Source organism: Schistocerca cancellata, chromosome 1 (assembly GCF_023864275.1).
Source record: "Schistocerca cancellata isolate TAMUIC-IGC-003103 chromosome 1, iqSchCanc2.1, whole genome shotgun sequence".
Lineage (NCBI taxonomy): Eukaryota > Metazoa > Arthropoda > Insecta > Orthoptera > Acrididae > Schistocerca > Schistocerca cancellata.
This window is the reverse complement of record NC_064626.1, coordinates 781,149,793-781,167,006: the sequence shown is the minus strand read 5'-3', so window position 1 is coordinate 781,167,006 and position 17,214 is coordinate 781,149,793. Positions and strand designations below refer to the sequence as shown.

Sequence of the window (17,214 nt, the reverse complement as noted above, 5' to 3'; positions counted from 1 at the left end):
TGTTTGGGTCCCGAAATCGTATTTCACGTTCCCTCCAGATGCGAAACCGTCGAGAATCACTCTCGAGACCAAATTGTCACTCATTTGTGAAAAGAAAATTGGCCCACTGTTCGACCGTCCAGGTAGCACGTTGATAGGTTATGAAAGCTGCCATTTATTGATACCGTATCTGACACGTACAATGGTGTCCAAAATTAAAGCAACATAAAGAAATTTTGCCAAGTTGTGCACCACATAAGTTTGCGGCTGTCCTGCTTCCATTCTTCGTGTGTTCCTCCGCCGCAGAGTGTCTGATAGGCATCTTCACTGTGCCATAAAGCACCATTTATGACTGTGTACACAGTGGTTGTGAATTTGGACTACCCGGAAAACACTACCCCGTTTGATAGCTGCCTTGATGTCATTGTTGGCATGGTTGTTCGTTGACTGGAATGACGTCTTCCGTGCAGTACATAATCGTACAGATTTTCGTTGACGATATAATCATCTCGTGAATTAGACACAGGACGGGGCATTAGTGGTTTGTTGCTTTAACTTTGGACACCAATATATTTATACACCACCAGAAACGGAGAGTGCTGAAAAAGTAGGTAGCGGTCCTTAATTTAACACTTGTTTTTGAGTGGTCGTTTTTATGCGAGACGCCACGAACTTTCTCTCTTGTGCCAATCTCTAACTTCACAGCAACACTTGCATCCCTATTTGCTGGGTGTGTCGCAATTTCTGTTTTCCCCCTACAGCTTCTACGCTCTCCAGCTTCTCTAGTTTCATTTAGTCATTCCCTGATGTATTAATACATGTCCTATCATTATGCCCCATCTTCTTTTGAGGGTTTATCTCATGTTTCTGTGTTCGCTGACAGTACGCGGAAACCTCACTCTTCATCTCAGCAGTGAACCTAATTATCAACATCCTCCCACAGCATCAAACATAAAACGATTCGATTCCTTTTTCTTTCCAGTATTCCCACAGTCCATGAATCACTACCATCCAGTGCTATGCTTCACACGTCGTTCTCAATTGCTTGCTCATGTAGACGTTTGTGCTGGAATACCCTCTTTTGCCTGTTCTAGTCCGCGCCTTACGTCCCAACCGCATCTTCCTTCCTGTGTTATTTTGCTTCCAAGTTAGCAGAATTCCTTATCTTTGTCTGCTTCGAGTGCCTACTTTTAAGTTAACTTAATCGCAAATTTTATTTCTGCTACTCCTCATTCCTTTCGTCTTTCTTCGATTTACTGTTAATCCATACTCTTTTTAATTAAACTGTTCATTTTAATCAAAAGTTCTTGCAATGCTTCTTCAGTTTCCCTGAGGTTGGCAGTATCATTTCTGCTACTAATCATAACCTTCGTCTTCCTTCCGTACTCATTACAGTGTCCATTCCTCTCAACAGGACCCATACTTGTTTTTCATTTTCACTGGGGAGAGCAATGTCATCAGTGAACCTTATCACTGAAATCCTGAATATCAGTCCCATTCATGAAACTTATAGTTATTTCCCTCACCGCTTCTTCAATACATAGACTGAAAAATACAGTCTGAAAACTTCTTCTCTGTCTTACACCCATTTTAATCCGAGCTCATCGTTGTTAACATTTAATTTTTGTGGGGATTCAGGGTCTGAAAACGTTTTGAGAACGCAAACGCGGTCAACGTAGGGTGTACTCTGTTTATTATAACAGATTTATGCCTACATGGACCACGTTTTAATTCCCAGAACTTCGTTTCTGCTCTTCCATTCTCAGCGTTCTCTCTTGGTTGTTGTATACGAGTAAATGGTACGTTATTCGCTTCCCTACTCTCGTTTATCTTATAATTTCGAAAATCTTGCACTTGCACCATTTTACGTTATTACGTTTTTCTAGGTCACGAAATACTATAAAAGTGTAATGCTTTTTCTCAAGTCTTCCTTCCATTATCAGTTGAAACGTAAGATATACCTCTCTGGTGTCTTTACATCCCACAATCGACAGTGATCCTAATCCAACACATCCCAATTTTTTTCATGCTTCCATATATTATTCTTAATAACAGTTTGGATGTATGGCGTGTTAATCACAATGTGAAAAAGTTCTCGGACTCGGCCCATGCTCAAATGGTTCAAATGGCTCTGAGCACTATGGGACTTAACATCTGAGGTCATCAGTCTCCTAGAACTTAGAACTACTTAAACCTAACTAACCTAAGGACATCACACACATACATGCCCGAGGAAGGATTCGAACCTGCGACCGTAGCGGTCTCACGGTTCCAGACTGACGCGCCTAGAACCGCTCGGCCACACCAGGCCGGCTCGGCCCATGCTGTCTTCGGGATTGTAACTATGATACTTTTCCGAAAAGCTGATGGTATGTGTCCGGTCTCAAACATTTTACACATCAAGTTGAATAGTGAACTGTTTGCATCAAGCCCTAACGATTTCAAAAATTGCGAAGAAATGCTGTCCATCCCTTCTGCATTCTTTGATCGAAAGAATTCCAAGTCAACGACAAATTCGAAAATTAGATTCCCTGAATGTTAATCTGCACTCCCATTTCTTCTTCTTTTACGTTATCAGACAAGTTCTCATCCTCGTAGAAACCTTCAGTGTACTCATTCACCTATCTACTCTCTCCTCCAAGTTTATTAGTGGAATTATCGTTGCACCGTTGATGTTGACACCCTTGCTTCGGATGCCGATGAAATCTCTTTCGACTTTTATATATGCTGAATCATTCCTTCCGACGACAGTTTGTCTTCCATTTCTTCCCCTTTTTCCTGCAGTCAGTTCACATTATGTTCCCTGCACTTTCTAATTAATCCCAAAATGACTTATACTGTAGTACTTCTGTCTTTCCCTGAACATTTCCTTACTTCTGTCGTTGGTCGTTCAGCTGAATAATTTCTGTCAGCCAAGGGTTCTGCGCAGTTCCCTTCCTTGTATATCTGTCTGTACAACTTCTGTGTTCCTTATGGCAGTCCGTCCAGTCTTAGAGAAACTGCAACGCATTGGCGTCGATCCGACCTTTACAAACAGAAATGAGACTCACTGCTCACTGTCACAGACTACCAATATCCAAATTGACTCGGGCACTACACCAGATTGTGATGTGATGGAAATAATACCATTGATATGGTGTTAACAAATAACACGTAGCAGCTTATGACTCTGACTGAGCTTAGAGTTGTTTTCTCTGGCAGTTCCTTGACGGCACAATGCAGTTAACCCTTGCCAAGATTTCTATCTATTCGTGAGAGCCAGTTGTCAAGGAGTTCTCCTTCTGAAAGGAGTCGTGTCTTGGCATGCTATAGTCCCTACAAACTTGTCACCAATAGTTCCGCAGTCATTGCACTCAGCCACCTTAGAACGAACCTACACACCTCTACTCTGTTCCTAAATATGGCGTTCTTCTATTTTCTTATTGCGAGAGGCTGGTCAGGTACACTAAACTGCGTGACCGTGCTGCAAACTTGAGTGGCTGTCATCGTTTCTAGCAAAGGATTCACAGGTAATATTAAAATCTACAATTCGAGCACTACCTTTACCTGAATTAAATCTCTTTTTAAATGTTAACCATGTGTAAACCTCTTTGAATCTTGTTAAGGATATCGTAGTTATTCCAATAGAATTAGTGGAAATTTGACGCTACACTTCACTGTTCCCTTCAATTACCGTTTTGATAATTAATAATGACCCAGGAGCCAATACAAACTTCCCTTGATTAATTTAGTTCTGAAAATAAGTAATAGCACCTTCTAAGTTCGGTTGTCTATCCTGAGGAGACAAATTTTAATAATACTTTTGTTCATAGTTTTAATGAAATAGTTACTAAATTCTTCTTTTAACAACTGCAACTTAAGTACCAGAATGAAACTCATAATATACAACTTCCCTCTTTTCCACTATCACATTAAAAACTATTTAAAAAAAACATTAGTTATTATTATCAGACTGAATTCAATTTCGTCTTGAGAAACTAAGCAAATTACGTTAATCAAGTCCTGTTACAATGCAGCACATCAAAATTGCATGTACCCACTTTCTTACATAAATCAGTTATATAATTCTTACGTTAACTGCCATTTCTTTCCCAATTAACAATATTTTAGGATAAGATTTAAGGTAAGTATATATCACACACTTGAAAAAACAACATTACACTTTGAAAATTAATTATTACTTTATTATTCCCCAAAAACCCTGTCACTACAGTTTCTGTTAAAAAAGTACTGTCTCTCCTATTACAAGTGTAATTAGGAAAGAAACTGTCAGCAGTTCGCTTTTTAGACGCAGTGAGATTGAGAATAAGGAGCAAAAGTGCTTCCACAGTATCTACACGCCTCATACGATATGCACAGATGCGCCATACTATCCACCCTTTGAAATTATTCATGAATAAAAGATAGTTCAATTTGTGCAACTCTAAAATTTTGCGTGGTATTATCTTTTATCTACAGCTACGATTTCCACGAGACGAATCGTTATGCAAAAATGATGCTTATCGTCTTCTCCGTAAATTCCATTATTAATAACACGAAACATCAAAATTTTGTAGAAGGCATTATTACCGGAACCTCAGTCAAACACTGCGGACTGGCTACTTTCTCCACCTGTCTTTCTGCCGCACATTTCGTTCAAAGAAAAGGCATACGAAAAGCGGAAAGGACTAGGCCACTTGCTAACACTACAGTGACACTATCCGCCGGGTCAACGTACTGTCCATTTCTTCCGTAGAAATGGCGAGTCAGAAACGGAAACCACAGCGGAAGAAGCTTGGCAATTAACAGGTGTATTGGCTTCCCTGTTGCGGTAGTTGAATACCAATTTTTTCTTTATAAAAAATTATTCCTTCCTCAGGAAAACAACAGACGTTCATGTGCATAACAGTATAATAAAGTAACCAATAGCAAATTACAAATTGCTTATACAGTTATCTTATGGCATCTCGTTCCCATTTTCAACCATATTGTAATAACATTAACAAGTTGCTATAGCATAGGTAACACTGATTCGTTACAGACTATCTCTGCCATCTGTCGGTATGATGCCGCCATGTCGCTCATGCTGGTAATTCAGCATTTCTCGAAATAAGAAAGGTTGTGATATACTGCTTCTGCTCGTCCATTTTTCATGCTGCGATCTGAGTTCCACAAGGAAGGTGCCAGTAACGTCGGACGCCTACCAAATCCATCATGCACTCACATTGACTGTAAGCAAAGCTTTTATCTGTAGTAAAAGTACTAGAAGTAATTTCGCAAAAGGATGAAATTTTAATCTACATCTAAAAAAGACATAGGAGTGTCAGTTTCGTTAACATATTCGTTTATAGGCTAACATTGCGGGGGGTCGCCACTCCCTAAGGCATTTAACAACCCTAGGAATGCATCAGTGTACCTCTGCTGACTGTGTCTAGGGTAACGGCGTGGTCAAATGTGACACCGTGTTACAAACTGTTTGTGAATCGTGTAGCTGAGATGGAATGTGGAAAACGGTCTGGTATTTACCTCGGTGGATGTGGGAAGGCGCCCAGGAACCACATCCAGGGAGGCACATTCGATCGAGAGCCGACACTTCTCCCCGTATTCTGGAGGCGGGCAATTTCAAGCTCCCTGTTATCTTGGCGGATATAGGTCAAACATATTAACATTGAAAATAAGGAAAAGGAAATGGAGGGAAGTTTTTGGGTATGAAGCTTATACTACACTTATGAACACAAACATAAATAATGCCATAGATCATGATGAGATACGATAAAAAGCTAACATACATGCAGGTGGTCAATGAAGGGAGTAAATAAAAGCTAACAGATGTTTTTCATAATTCGAGTTCTTTAATTAATGTACAGTATAGTTACTGGTTACCCGAACAAAACAAAGAACTGTGGAAAATAAATGTATTTGAAAGAATCATGTCGTCACCAAAGAGACAGAAAGTGACCTGATAAATTCGATCCATAAATTGAGTTTCCATGAAAATAGGACAGGGCACGCTGGAGTGAAAGTGTGACGACAGATGGAACTGGAATTCAGCTTACTACTGTCCCCGTGTGACGCCTTCCCCTCCACCCACCCCCTAAACCTCCACCCCTTTTCCCCCGCCGCCGCCGCCGCCGCCGCCGCCGCCAACCACCAATACGTTTTTGTACCCATTCCACAGAAATATATGGAATAACTTGTGCTGATTATTCTTCTAAGAGTTCATGGAGAGCTTCTCTGGTAGAAGCAAATTCCATATTCTCCCAGTCTCTTGCTCTCTGATTGCGAGACATGACACGTTTTATTGTTATGAAATGAGGTGTTCTAAACAGTTTCATGAACACTCTCCTCAGTTTAATTCCCATACAGCATTTTCCATACAAACGTCTCTATGCGAACAATAATTTATTTCCGATGGCACGATTATATCGATCCTTTTCGGTATTTCTCATATTGTCTAGACGAATTGTTTCATCTTGTTCTATGTATTGCACAGCTTTGTGATTTATTGAGTATTTATTCACATATCACTACTCTTCATAACTTCTGTTCTGTGCTATTTAACCCGTCCACCCAACGCTTGTGTTAAGTTTACCTTACATTTGGTCACTAGCGCTACTGTAAGTCGCGATAGCCTAAGTGTTTTATCTTCTGGATGTAATGAAGTTGCTTCAGCCTGGACAGTTTAGCCTTCGTCACGACTGTGCTGTGTGCAGGTGGAGCCCGAGCTGGTGATCGACAACGTGACGGTGGCGGCGGCCCGGCTGCCGGCCAGGGGTCAGGACACGCCGGCCGGCACCCCCGCCACCATCATGGGCTGGGGGCTGCTCTCGGTGAGTCAGGGGCTGCTCTCCTGTACATCTTTCTTGTCAACTCTGCAGTTGTAAATTCACACACGCCGTAATAAGTAAATCATTGGATTCTATATACAGTGTTAGTTTCTGTAGTTTCTGAATTGTCAATACCATGCATTTTAAACACTTTTAGTCTTCCAGAATCTATAGCTTTCCGAGTTCGGTAGCTGCACGTAAGGTTGAAAAGGATATTCTGTCAAGTATTCACATGAGGAGTAAACATTATTTATATTACGTTTATCTAGCCGAGATCATTATTTAGAACTTTCACAACGGAAAGATATCAAAAAAATCTATGAACATTTTTAGGGTTCTGTTCATCAGTCGGTATCAGTGCCATCAAAAGATATGGCCATTTGTATTATATATTTTAATACTTCCGAATTCAGAAATGGTTCAAATGGCTCTAAGCACTATGGGACTTAACGTCTGAGGTCACCAGTCCCCTAGACGTAGTACTACTTAAACTTAACATCACACATATCCATGCCCGAGGCAGGGTTCGAACCCGCGACCGGTGCGGTCGCGCGGTTCCAGACTGAAGCGCCTAGAACCGCTCGGTTACATCGGCAGGCTTTGCAAATTCACTTATCAAAATAGTAGGATAATTCCCGTTGGTCTAGAATCATAAAAATCAAGGAAATAATCAGAAAAATGTTAACTTTTATTTATATCATACAAAAGAATTTTTTTCCGTCATTCGTTATCCGACTTTTATGTTGAAATTAAAAATTACCCGAAAGTCTTACCGGGAATAGTGTCGGTAACAGCCAAAAATCGTCGAAGTCAATTCCCGGAATGAATGAACTCTCTCTACACATTGTACGGAACCTTCGTGCGCGAGTCCTACCCACACGTGAAGAAAAAACTTTTCTTTAATTTACAGTATCATTTTATCGTAAGGGAAAGATAATTTGGCATTACATTCGTAACGTGTTAATCTCCACTCACCTTCATGGGAGTGTTCATCGTTATTTTGTTCTGAAATGAAATGCATCCATTAAAACACACACACACACACACACACACACACACACACACACAGTACACACGGTGTAAAGCGTCATTCTCCGACAGTACCATAAAAATAATTAGTTAAGTGATCGTTTCATTGCCTTGGGTGTTCTACATTGGCTCCCCACACTTGATTACAACGAGTAGAACGTTCATAAAACTATCTGAAAACTGAAACTGAAACTTCCTGGCAGATTAAAACTGTGTGCCCGACCGAGACTCGAACTCGGGACCTTTGCCTTTCGCGGGCAAGAGCTCTACCAACTGAGCTACCGAAGCACGACTCACGCCCGGTACTCACAGCTTTACTTCTGCCAGTACCTCGTCTCCTACCTTCCAAACTTTACAGAAGCTCTCCTGCGAACCTTGCAGAACTAGCACTCCTGAAAGAAAGGATATTGCGGAGACATGGCTTAGCCACATCCCCTATCTGAAAACTCTTTCGTGGAATATTATTCAGCTGAAGTCGGTTACGTCTTTGAAGTATTGCCCGTTCAGTTGTAGAAGTTCGTGTTGTGGTAGCTTCGTTTCGATAACACTAAGTATCGGCACCCGTGCAGAGAGAATTGTCGGCGTTTTGCATTTCAATCAAGGCGCGGCAGCCGTCCAGGTGGTGTTTTTGTTCCAGAGCCAAGAAGTGCCGAACTAAATTTGAGTTCTGGAAGAATGTACTGAACATTTATTTTAGAAATGTTGCTCGACTGCAATTTTTGTCACAACAGCGCTGACACACCACAACGGCGCTTCCAATATTTAGCACTTCCTGCACACAGATGTGTAGTCGAATGCCTTTATGTTGTTTACAGATGTTAGTTCAAGGTGAGATCATTAATAAAAAATGGTTCAAATGGCTCTGAGCACTATGGGACTTAACATCTGTGGTCATCAGTCACCTAGAACTTAGTAGTACTTACGCCTAACTAACCTAAGGATAGCACACACATCCATGCCCGAGGCAGGATTCGAACCCGCGACCGCAGCAGTCGCGCGGTTCCGGACTGAAGCGCCTAGAACCGCTCGGCCACAGCGGCCGGCGATCGTTTGTACGCCAGGAATAAAATCAGTCTCGGAAATGTTTCGACGGACAGTTTACAGTTATTTAATACTATAAGATCGAAAAAATGATGTCCAATACTAATAAGAGACGTTTTGCATACAGTTACTCTAAGAAGTATTCGTCTAATACATGAATTTAACGATGTGTAGATAATTGAAAACTGTTAGAGTGAAGTACAGCAGGGACATGGAAAAGGAAAGTACAATAAAGAAACACATATTCCCACTTACATAAACATCGCTAAACATTAACAAGTAAAGAAAGGCAATTTAGAGGAAAAGGAAATATCCGTCTGTAGCACTGTAAATGACAGACTGAACATAGAAGTTATGGTTAGTACTTAGGAGACCCTCATTTCCTCTTTATCGTCTCTTGTATTCTCCTTGGCTTGGATTTCACCAGAGAATCTGTTGTTTGCACTATGACTTTTTGCCATTCCTCTAGTTATGTTCTTTAGATCATTTCTTTTCGATATCTGATGATTTAAAGCATTTATGTCGAGAACATTCCACAAATACTCTATTGAGCTGATGACTGGGGATTGCGGTGGTGTCAGCATCCATCGAGAGTTTTCTACAACAGCTACTGCTTTGCATATAGAGCTGTATATTTTGGATCATCATCTTGTGTTAAAATATAATCCCCAGAGGGACCCACATTATTCGCACTCCTGGAGAGATGTGTTTTTAAGAACTATCTGAATACCTTATGGTACTTTCTTCCATCAGTGAAACACCAACGGCCCAGACCTTTTGGACCCTTGCAGCACCAGACAAATACTGAACCTCCACCATGTTTAACTGGGGCTGTTTTAATTCTCTCTTCAAGTTGATAACTCTTTCTTCCCCGCACATCTACTCTTCTATTTGACTTAAACAGCCCAAATCGACTCTCGCCAGTAAACACAACCTTCTTCCAGAAATCAAACTCACCGGATTATGTTCTCTTACAAATGCAACTTGCTTCCTTCTGTTGAATTTATTGTTATATGGTTGCTACGGGCTGTTCAGCATCCATACCCAGCTTCAAACAGAACATTTCTTACAGAACATTTCTTACCATCTGTGTTGAAACACACATTCCTTCATGCTTTTGAATTGCAGTAGCAAGTTTTAGAGCGCTTAGTTTTGGATTTTTATTGTCTTCTCTAAGTAGCTGACGTTTCCCCACATCGAACAGAACTGCATTACGACCGCTTTGTGATTGATTTTCGTAAATTTTGCTCTCATTAAACATCTATATAACAGTACTCACCCTACTTGTAGGTCTGCAAGTAGTTTTTCAAATTTCTTGAAGATATTTTTCCTTTTCGAAACAACCTTAAGCAAATTTCTCTCTTTTTTTATAGTTTCACGATGTTTTGACATATATAAATATCACTCAATGGCTGTGAAAACAGAGAAGCGACTATCCATTGCAGTGGATGAAACACGAGTGCATAAAGGACAGGAAGAATGGTGAATGTCAGAGCTGCACCAACCTGCGATATTGTTTGCGAGATGTCAACTGGGGAGTGTTTTCAAACATGGATTTGTTCACTAGTTAAGCAAAATAAGAATCCAAATAGCGCTTTATTTCTAAATAAAGGTATTAATCGATATAAGGAAATAGCTATTGTTTGCCTCTTAGCCATATTTTTAGGTTTGTGATTGTTATATTGTACGCCATATGATCGGACGAATACTTTTGGATTGATTATACATCGCTTGCCGGCCGGCGTGTCCGAGCTGTTCTAGGCGCTTCAGTCTGGAACTGCGCGACCGCTACGGTCGCAGGTTCGAATCCCGCTTCGGGCATGGTTGTGTGTGATGTCCTTAGGTTAGTTAGGTTTAAGTAGTTCTAAGTTCTAGGGGACTGATGACCTCAGAAGTTAAGTCCCATAGTGCTCAGAGCCATTTGAACCATTTGAATACATCGCTTCTTAGGAAATATTATTACGTTCGACTTACCTCAATTGTGTTGATTTGATGAAACGGATCCGGTGTTTTCTAAAGGAAGAAACATTGCAATGTATCATCGATTTTAATTAAAAATGTGAGAGTCACGGAAAAGAGTGTGCAGTGTTTCAGGTGAAACATTTAATGCCTAATGGTACTTCATCACACACACACACACACACACACACACACACACACACACACACCAGGTTACTTGGTCGCTGAACAGTTTCTCGTTATTATACGATAGAAATTTCGGTGGAAAATGTCGAAGTTGTTGTGGGACATCGTGGAATATTCCCGCTTAAGCCTCTGTAGATTCAAGAAGTTCCGATACGTGGCGTCGCTATACGTAGCCTCCAAAATGGCAGCTGTAACGGAGATACGTTTCAAGAATAGAGCTGTCGCTGACTTTCTTTTGACGGAAAACCAGAGTGTCGCAGATATTCAGAGGCGTTTGCAGAGTATCTACGGTGAACTGCTAGTGAACAAAAGCACGGTGATTCTTTGAGCGAGGCGGGTGTCGTCATAATAACTAGGTCGCCCAAACCCATCCGATCTCCTGTGCTGTCGGACGTACACGTATGTGAGTCCTGCAATATTGGAACGTGCAGACATTATCATTCGGGGTGATGGACAGACCATACTCAATCACATCCCTGCTCAACGTCTATCTTGGACGTCTATCTTGGTAGTGCTGACATTCTCGCCCGCCAGTTTATGTACTCAAAGATTGGTGCCCACTGGGTTCCTCGCCACCTAACAGAAGACACAGAGAGCACCGGAGGACCATCTGTGCGGAACTGTTTGCGTATTACGAGGCTGATCGTCAAAATTTATTCTCGAACATCGTCACAGGCGATGAAACATGCGTTCATCACTTTGAACCAGTAACAAAACTGCATCCGATGCACATCACCTCTTCTTTGAAGAAAGTGTTCAAAGACTCACCCTCAGCTCGTAAAGGAATGCGGCAGTCGTCTGGGACTCTGAAGCGGCTATTCTGTTTTACGATCAACTCTAAAGTACACTCCTGGAAATGGAAAAAAGAACACATTGACACCGGTGTGCCAGACCCACCATACTTGCTCCGGACACTGCGAGAGGGCTGTACAAGCAATGATCACACGCACGGCACAGCGGACACACCAGGAACCGCGGTGTTGGCCGTCGAATGGCGCTAGCTGCGCAGCATTTGTGCACCGCCGCCGTCAGTGTCAGCCAGTTTGCCGTGGCATACGGAGCTCCATCGCAGTCTTTAACACTGGTAGCATGCCGCGACAGCGTGGACGTGAACCGTATGTGCAGTTGACGGACTTTGAGCGAGGGCGTATAGTGGGCATGCGGGAGGCCGGGTGGACGTACCGCCGAATTGCTCAACACGTGGGGCGTGAGGTCTCCACAGTACATCGATGTTGTCGCCAGTGGTCGGCGGAAGGTGCACGTGCCCGTCGACCTGGGACCGGACCGCAGCGACGGACGGATGCACGCCAAGACCGTAGGATCCTACGCAGTGCCGTAGGGGTCCGCACCGCCACTTCCCAGCAAATTAGGGACACTGTTGCTCCTGGGGTATCGGCGAGGACCATTCGCAACCGTCTCCATGAAGCTGGGCTACGGTCCCGCACACCGTTAGGCCGTCTTCCGCTCACGCCCCAACATCGTGCAGCCCGCCTCCAGTGGTGTCGCGACAGGCGTGAATGGAGGGACGAATGGAGACGAGTCGTCTTCAGCGATGAGAGTCGCTTCTGCCTTGGTGCCAATGATGGTCGTATGCGTGTTTGGCGCCGTGCAGGTGAGCGCCACAATCAGGACTGCATACGACCGAGGCACACAGGGCCAACACCCGGCATCATGGTGTGGGGAGCGATCTCCTACACTGGCCGTACACCACTGGTGATCGTCGAGGGGACACTGATTAGTGCACGGTACATCCAAACCGTCATCGAACCCATCGTTCTACCATTCCTAGACCGGCAAGGGAACTTGCTGTTCCAACAGGACAATGCACGTCCGCATGTATCCCGTGCCACCCAACGTGCTCTAGAAGGTGTAAGTCAACTACCCTGGCCAGCAAGATCTCCGGATCTGTCCCCCATTGAGCATGTTTGGGACTGAATGAAGCGTCGTCTCACGCGGTCTGCACGTCCAGCACGAACGTTGGTCCAACTGAGGCGCCAGGTGGAAATGGCATGGCAAGCCGTTCCACAGGACTACATCCAGCATCTCTACGATCGTCTCCATGGGAGAATAGCAGCCTGCATTGCTGCGAAAGGTGGATATACACTGTACTAGTGCCGACATTGTGCATGCTCTGTTGCCTGTGTCTATGTGCCTGTGGTTCTGTCAGTGTGATCATGTGATGTATCTGACCCCAGGAATGTGTCAATAAAGTTTCCCCTTCCTGGGACAATGAATTCACGGTGTTCTTATTTCAATTTCCAGGAGTGTATATTGTGCTAACCTCACGAAACTGAAGAAACGACTTCAGCGTGTTCGTCGCCACAAAAGTGCAAATGAACGTCTCCGTGACAAAGCAAGGCCTCATCCAAGTCCGCCGTTCCAAGAGAACCTCACAAAACTTCATTGGACTGTTCTTCCTCATCCACCCTACTGTCCGGATCTCGCACCTTCTGACTTCCATCTGTTTACCGTAACGATGGATGCACTCCCCAGGAAACAGTACGTGTATGATGGGGAAGTTATTGATGCACCAAGACGATGGCTTCGACATCGACCAAAAGAGTCGTACTATGCGGGCACTCAAGCCCTGCCAGTGAGGTAGCGCAAGGCTGTCGCACTGAACGGAGATTGTGTTGAAAAATGGGGTTTTGTAGACAAAAGAATGGGGAATACTGCAGTGGATTGGAATCCTGAAGAAACAAAATCTGCTTTCAGAAAAAATGTGTTGCAAAAAAAAATGTGTTGCAAAGAAAAATGGCTCTGAGCACTATGGGACTCAACTGCTGTGGTCATACGTCCCCTAGAACTTATAACTACTTAAACCTAACTAACCTAAGGACAGCACACAACACCCAGCCATAACGAGGCAGAGAAAATCCCTGACCCCGCCGGGAATCGAACCCGGGAACCCGGGCGTGGGAAGCGAGAACGCTACAGCACGACCACGAGATGTGGGCCAAAAATGTGTTGCGTTACTTATTGAACGCCCCTCGTAAGTGACTTATTTATTTATTTTTTCAGTTCTCTTTTAGCTACTGGATGTCCTCTTTAATGGGACCAAAAGAAAAAGCTGAACGCGTTGAGTACGCATGTCGCCACGTGTGCCTTGTTCAGTCTTGATTCCTTTAAGGGCACATCATTTAACGACTTGATATCTCTCGTTACAAAATTTTAGCAACAGCATTATATTGCAAGGGTGTTGTGACACAACGTGGTTGTACGTCTTTTCTTTCGGAGAATTTACCGTTCTTGAATCTTAACTACTCTTCTGGTGGTGTCATGTCTGACAGATGAAACGTCCCACTGGTACTTTTCTCCATTTCTTAGACCTGTACCGATGAGGACGAACGTCCTACATAATTTGCCGGCATGCAGTGTCAAACACGATGTCCTTAAAGTGTGCGTTTACCTTTCACAGCAATACTAGTAGCGAAACAACGAACGTTGCTTTATATGGGTCAGCTTTGTAATGAAACTGTTTTCGTATTTAGTCATAAGGTTTCTGTGTATGTTGTGAGAAATAGTCGAAGAAAAAGAAACAGTACGTTATCTTATCAGGGGCTAATTAGGAACCCTCTACAGAAAAGAAGAGAGGGGATATTTGGTTTGTTCTCGACGTGAATTGGTGGTGTTTTCAGCGGGACGTAGACCTGCTGCCCAACGTTCTGCAGAAGGTCGACACGGTCATCGTGGACCTGGAGACGTGCCGCGCCGCCTACGCCCCCGGAGACCCCGTGTACGAGAGCCACATCTGCGAGGAGGTGCCGCAACCGGGCAAGGGCGCCTGCAACGTGAGTACGCCACAAATATCTGCAGATATCTGACTAGTTCTTGTGATCATGAGTTATCACTGCTCTGGGAGGCAACGGTCAAGGTTGGGGGATGTTAAGATGGTTGACCAAACTCAGTTTGCAGGAGAAGAGTGAAGAAGGAGCCACTGGTTCCGAAAGCTTGATGGTTTCAATACATTTATATGTTTGTTCTTCTGCCACTGTTTGGTCAGAAGAATTTTTTCTTATCCATCCAATTACTTTACATCAGTTTAGTAAGTTGTGATTGCAAAATATAGACAAATTATTTACAGAGGAATGGGGAAACTGATTGCCGCTGATCTGTGGGGTCGATCAGTTTGTGGTTTCAGAAATGCAGGAACAATCAAGGCAATACTGACCCTATGCCTTACCTTAGAAGATGTTGAAGAAAGGCCAACCTGCATTTACAGATTTAATGAAAAATTTTACAGTTTGACTGGAATATGCTGTTTGAAAGTTTGAGGCTAGCAGGGGTAAAATAGAGGGAATGGAAGATTATTAACAATGTATATACAATAAACTGTATTGCAGTTGCAAGAGATTAAAGACATGAGAGGAAAGCAGGTTAAGGTGGGAGTGAGACAGGATTGTAGCATATTCTCAGTGTTATTCAATCTGTACACTGAGCAAGCAGTAAAGGATTTCAGGGAGAAATTTGGAAATTGAATTAAAAGTTCAGTTAATAAAGCCATAAGCTGTCAAAATTGCCGCTATGCAAGTGATGGAATACGTAGTTAGCAGCAGAATTACGCATAGACGGACAGTGGTTTACAACAAATAATTTTTAACAGTGAATGCAACATACAGGGGTTGAACAAAAAATATGTAACCACCACGAACACATTACTACGTCTAATATGTGGTAGGAAACCCAGTGGCATACAAAATAGGGATTGTGGTTATCGCTGAAACAACTGGTTTTCTATTTTTTTTTTTTCCTGCTCCAGTTTAATCTGATTGTTAAACCAATCATAATAACCGATTATCGGGTTTTTGTCACTATCATTACCTGCAATAAATGTAGAAACCGGACAAAGACTGAAAAACATTGAGCCTCTCAGTTTCAAGATACATAGAATCAAAATATTAAATTAAATAGGCAAGTAAAAGAGAACTTCGTCCACCGTTCGCTGCTATTCTCAAAAAGTGACAATTGGTTGAATACTAGTTGAAATTACCACTATATTAATTTTGATTCTTATTTTCTGAAACTCTGCTGAAAAATCATGATGTAATCAGGGATCGTATAAGTATTTGGGAATTACGAATAGTCAATGCTAAAGGATACAAATGGAGGTCGAAGAATTCTGTTTTTAATTTTAATTCGTTTTCAAGGGATACAAGCAGATAAAGGCATATTACGTAAGACACTTGCAGCAGCTCAGCTAATTTCTACTTTTATTTTGCATTATGAGTGTATAAAAATGGCTCAAATGGCTCTGAGGACTATGGGACTTAACATCTGAGGTCAGTCCCCTAGAACTTAGAACTACTTAAACCTAACTAACCTAAGGACATCACACACATCCATGCCTGAGGCAGGATTCGAACCTGTGACCGTAGCGGTCGCGCGGTTCCAGACTTTAGCGCCAAGAACCGCTCGGCCACCGCGGCCGGCTGTGAGTGTATACTCATGTTTTTAATGCATTACTGTTACCGTAATCCCTTTCCTCTTTCATTATGTCACAGAAATAGCAGACAAATCTTTAATTTTTTAAAGCAAATGGAACATCGTACTTCATTGTAATGTCACTTCGCAAAGCTATATTCGGAGTAAGGTTGGTAGCATTCTGCTATATAACGGACGTGCGGTGGCAACAGCGAGAAACTGCTCGTAGACCAGGTGGGGGCAAGTCTTCCAAACTGTTCGTACATGCGTACCTTAAACCACGAAACACGGCAACAGGGACATTACTGTCTCAGCAAGTCTTATGTCATATGATCGTTGTTCGTTTCTGTCGACTTTGTTATTAAAATAGCACCTACTGCTTCTGACATTTTCTGTAAAAACACAATATTTAAAAGTAAGACAAATCCTACGTATAAAAATTTCTTCCTTTTTTTTAGAAAATTTTCTTTAAAAACGAAAAATTTTTGCACTGTTGCTATGGCTTATTGATATTCTGGGATTTTTATTCGGGTATTAGTAAAAAATCCAGACCAAACCAATACCGAGAAATACCCGTTATTCGGAACTAAAGTACGGGTATGGGATTTAACCAGTCGGTTTTTCCCATTGCTGATTTACACCAGCTTCCATTCTTGCCAGAATGGATAAATAAAGGACCTGAATGGTTTTCGAGAAAATCTTATACCATTATTCCTGAAGAATAGTGTAATGTTGGGGTGACAATGAGAGAGGCGAACAGCGATCACGCAGACTTCTTTCGAGATTATTCCAC

The 17,214-nt window shown here is 42.6% G+C and overlaps 1 protein-coding gene across 1 annotated transcript in view; it reads left to right on the top strand.

The window, feature by feature from the left end:
- Positions 1-17,214, top strand: part of LOC126162317 (mite allergen Der f 3-like) — a 53,624-nt gene that overhangs the window by 25,269 nt on the left and 11,141 nt on the right. The window contains exons 4-5 of the mRNA XM_049918744.1: positions 6,672-6,788; positions 14,639-14,791. Coding sequence (XP_049774701.1) covers positions 6,672-6,788; positions 14,639-14,791 — 270 coding nt within the window. The remainder of the gene's footprint in view (positions 1-6,671; positions 6,789-14,638; positions 14,792-17,214) is intronic.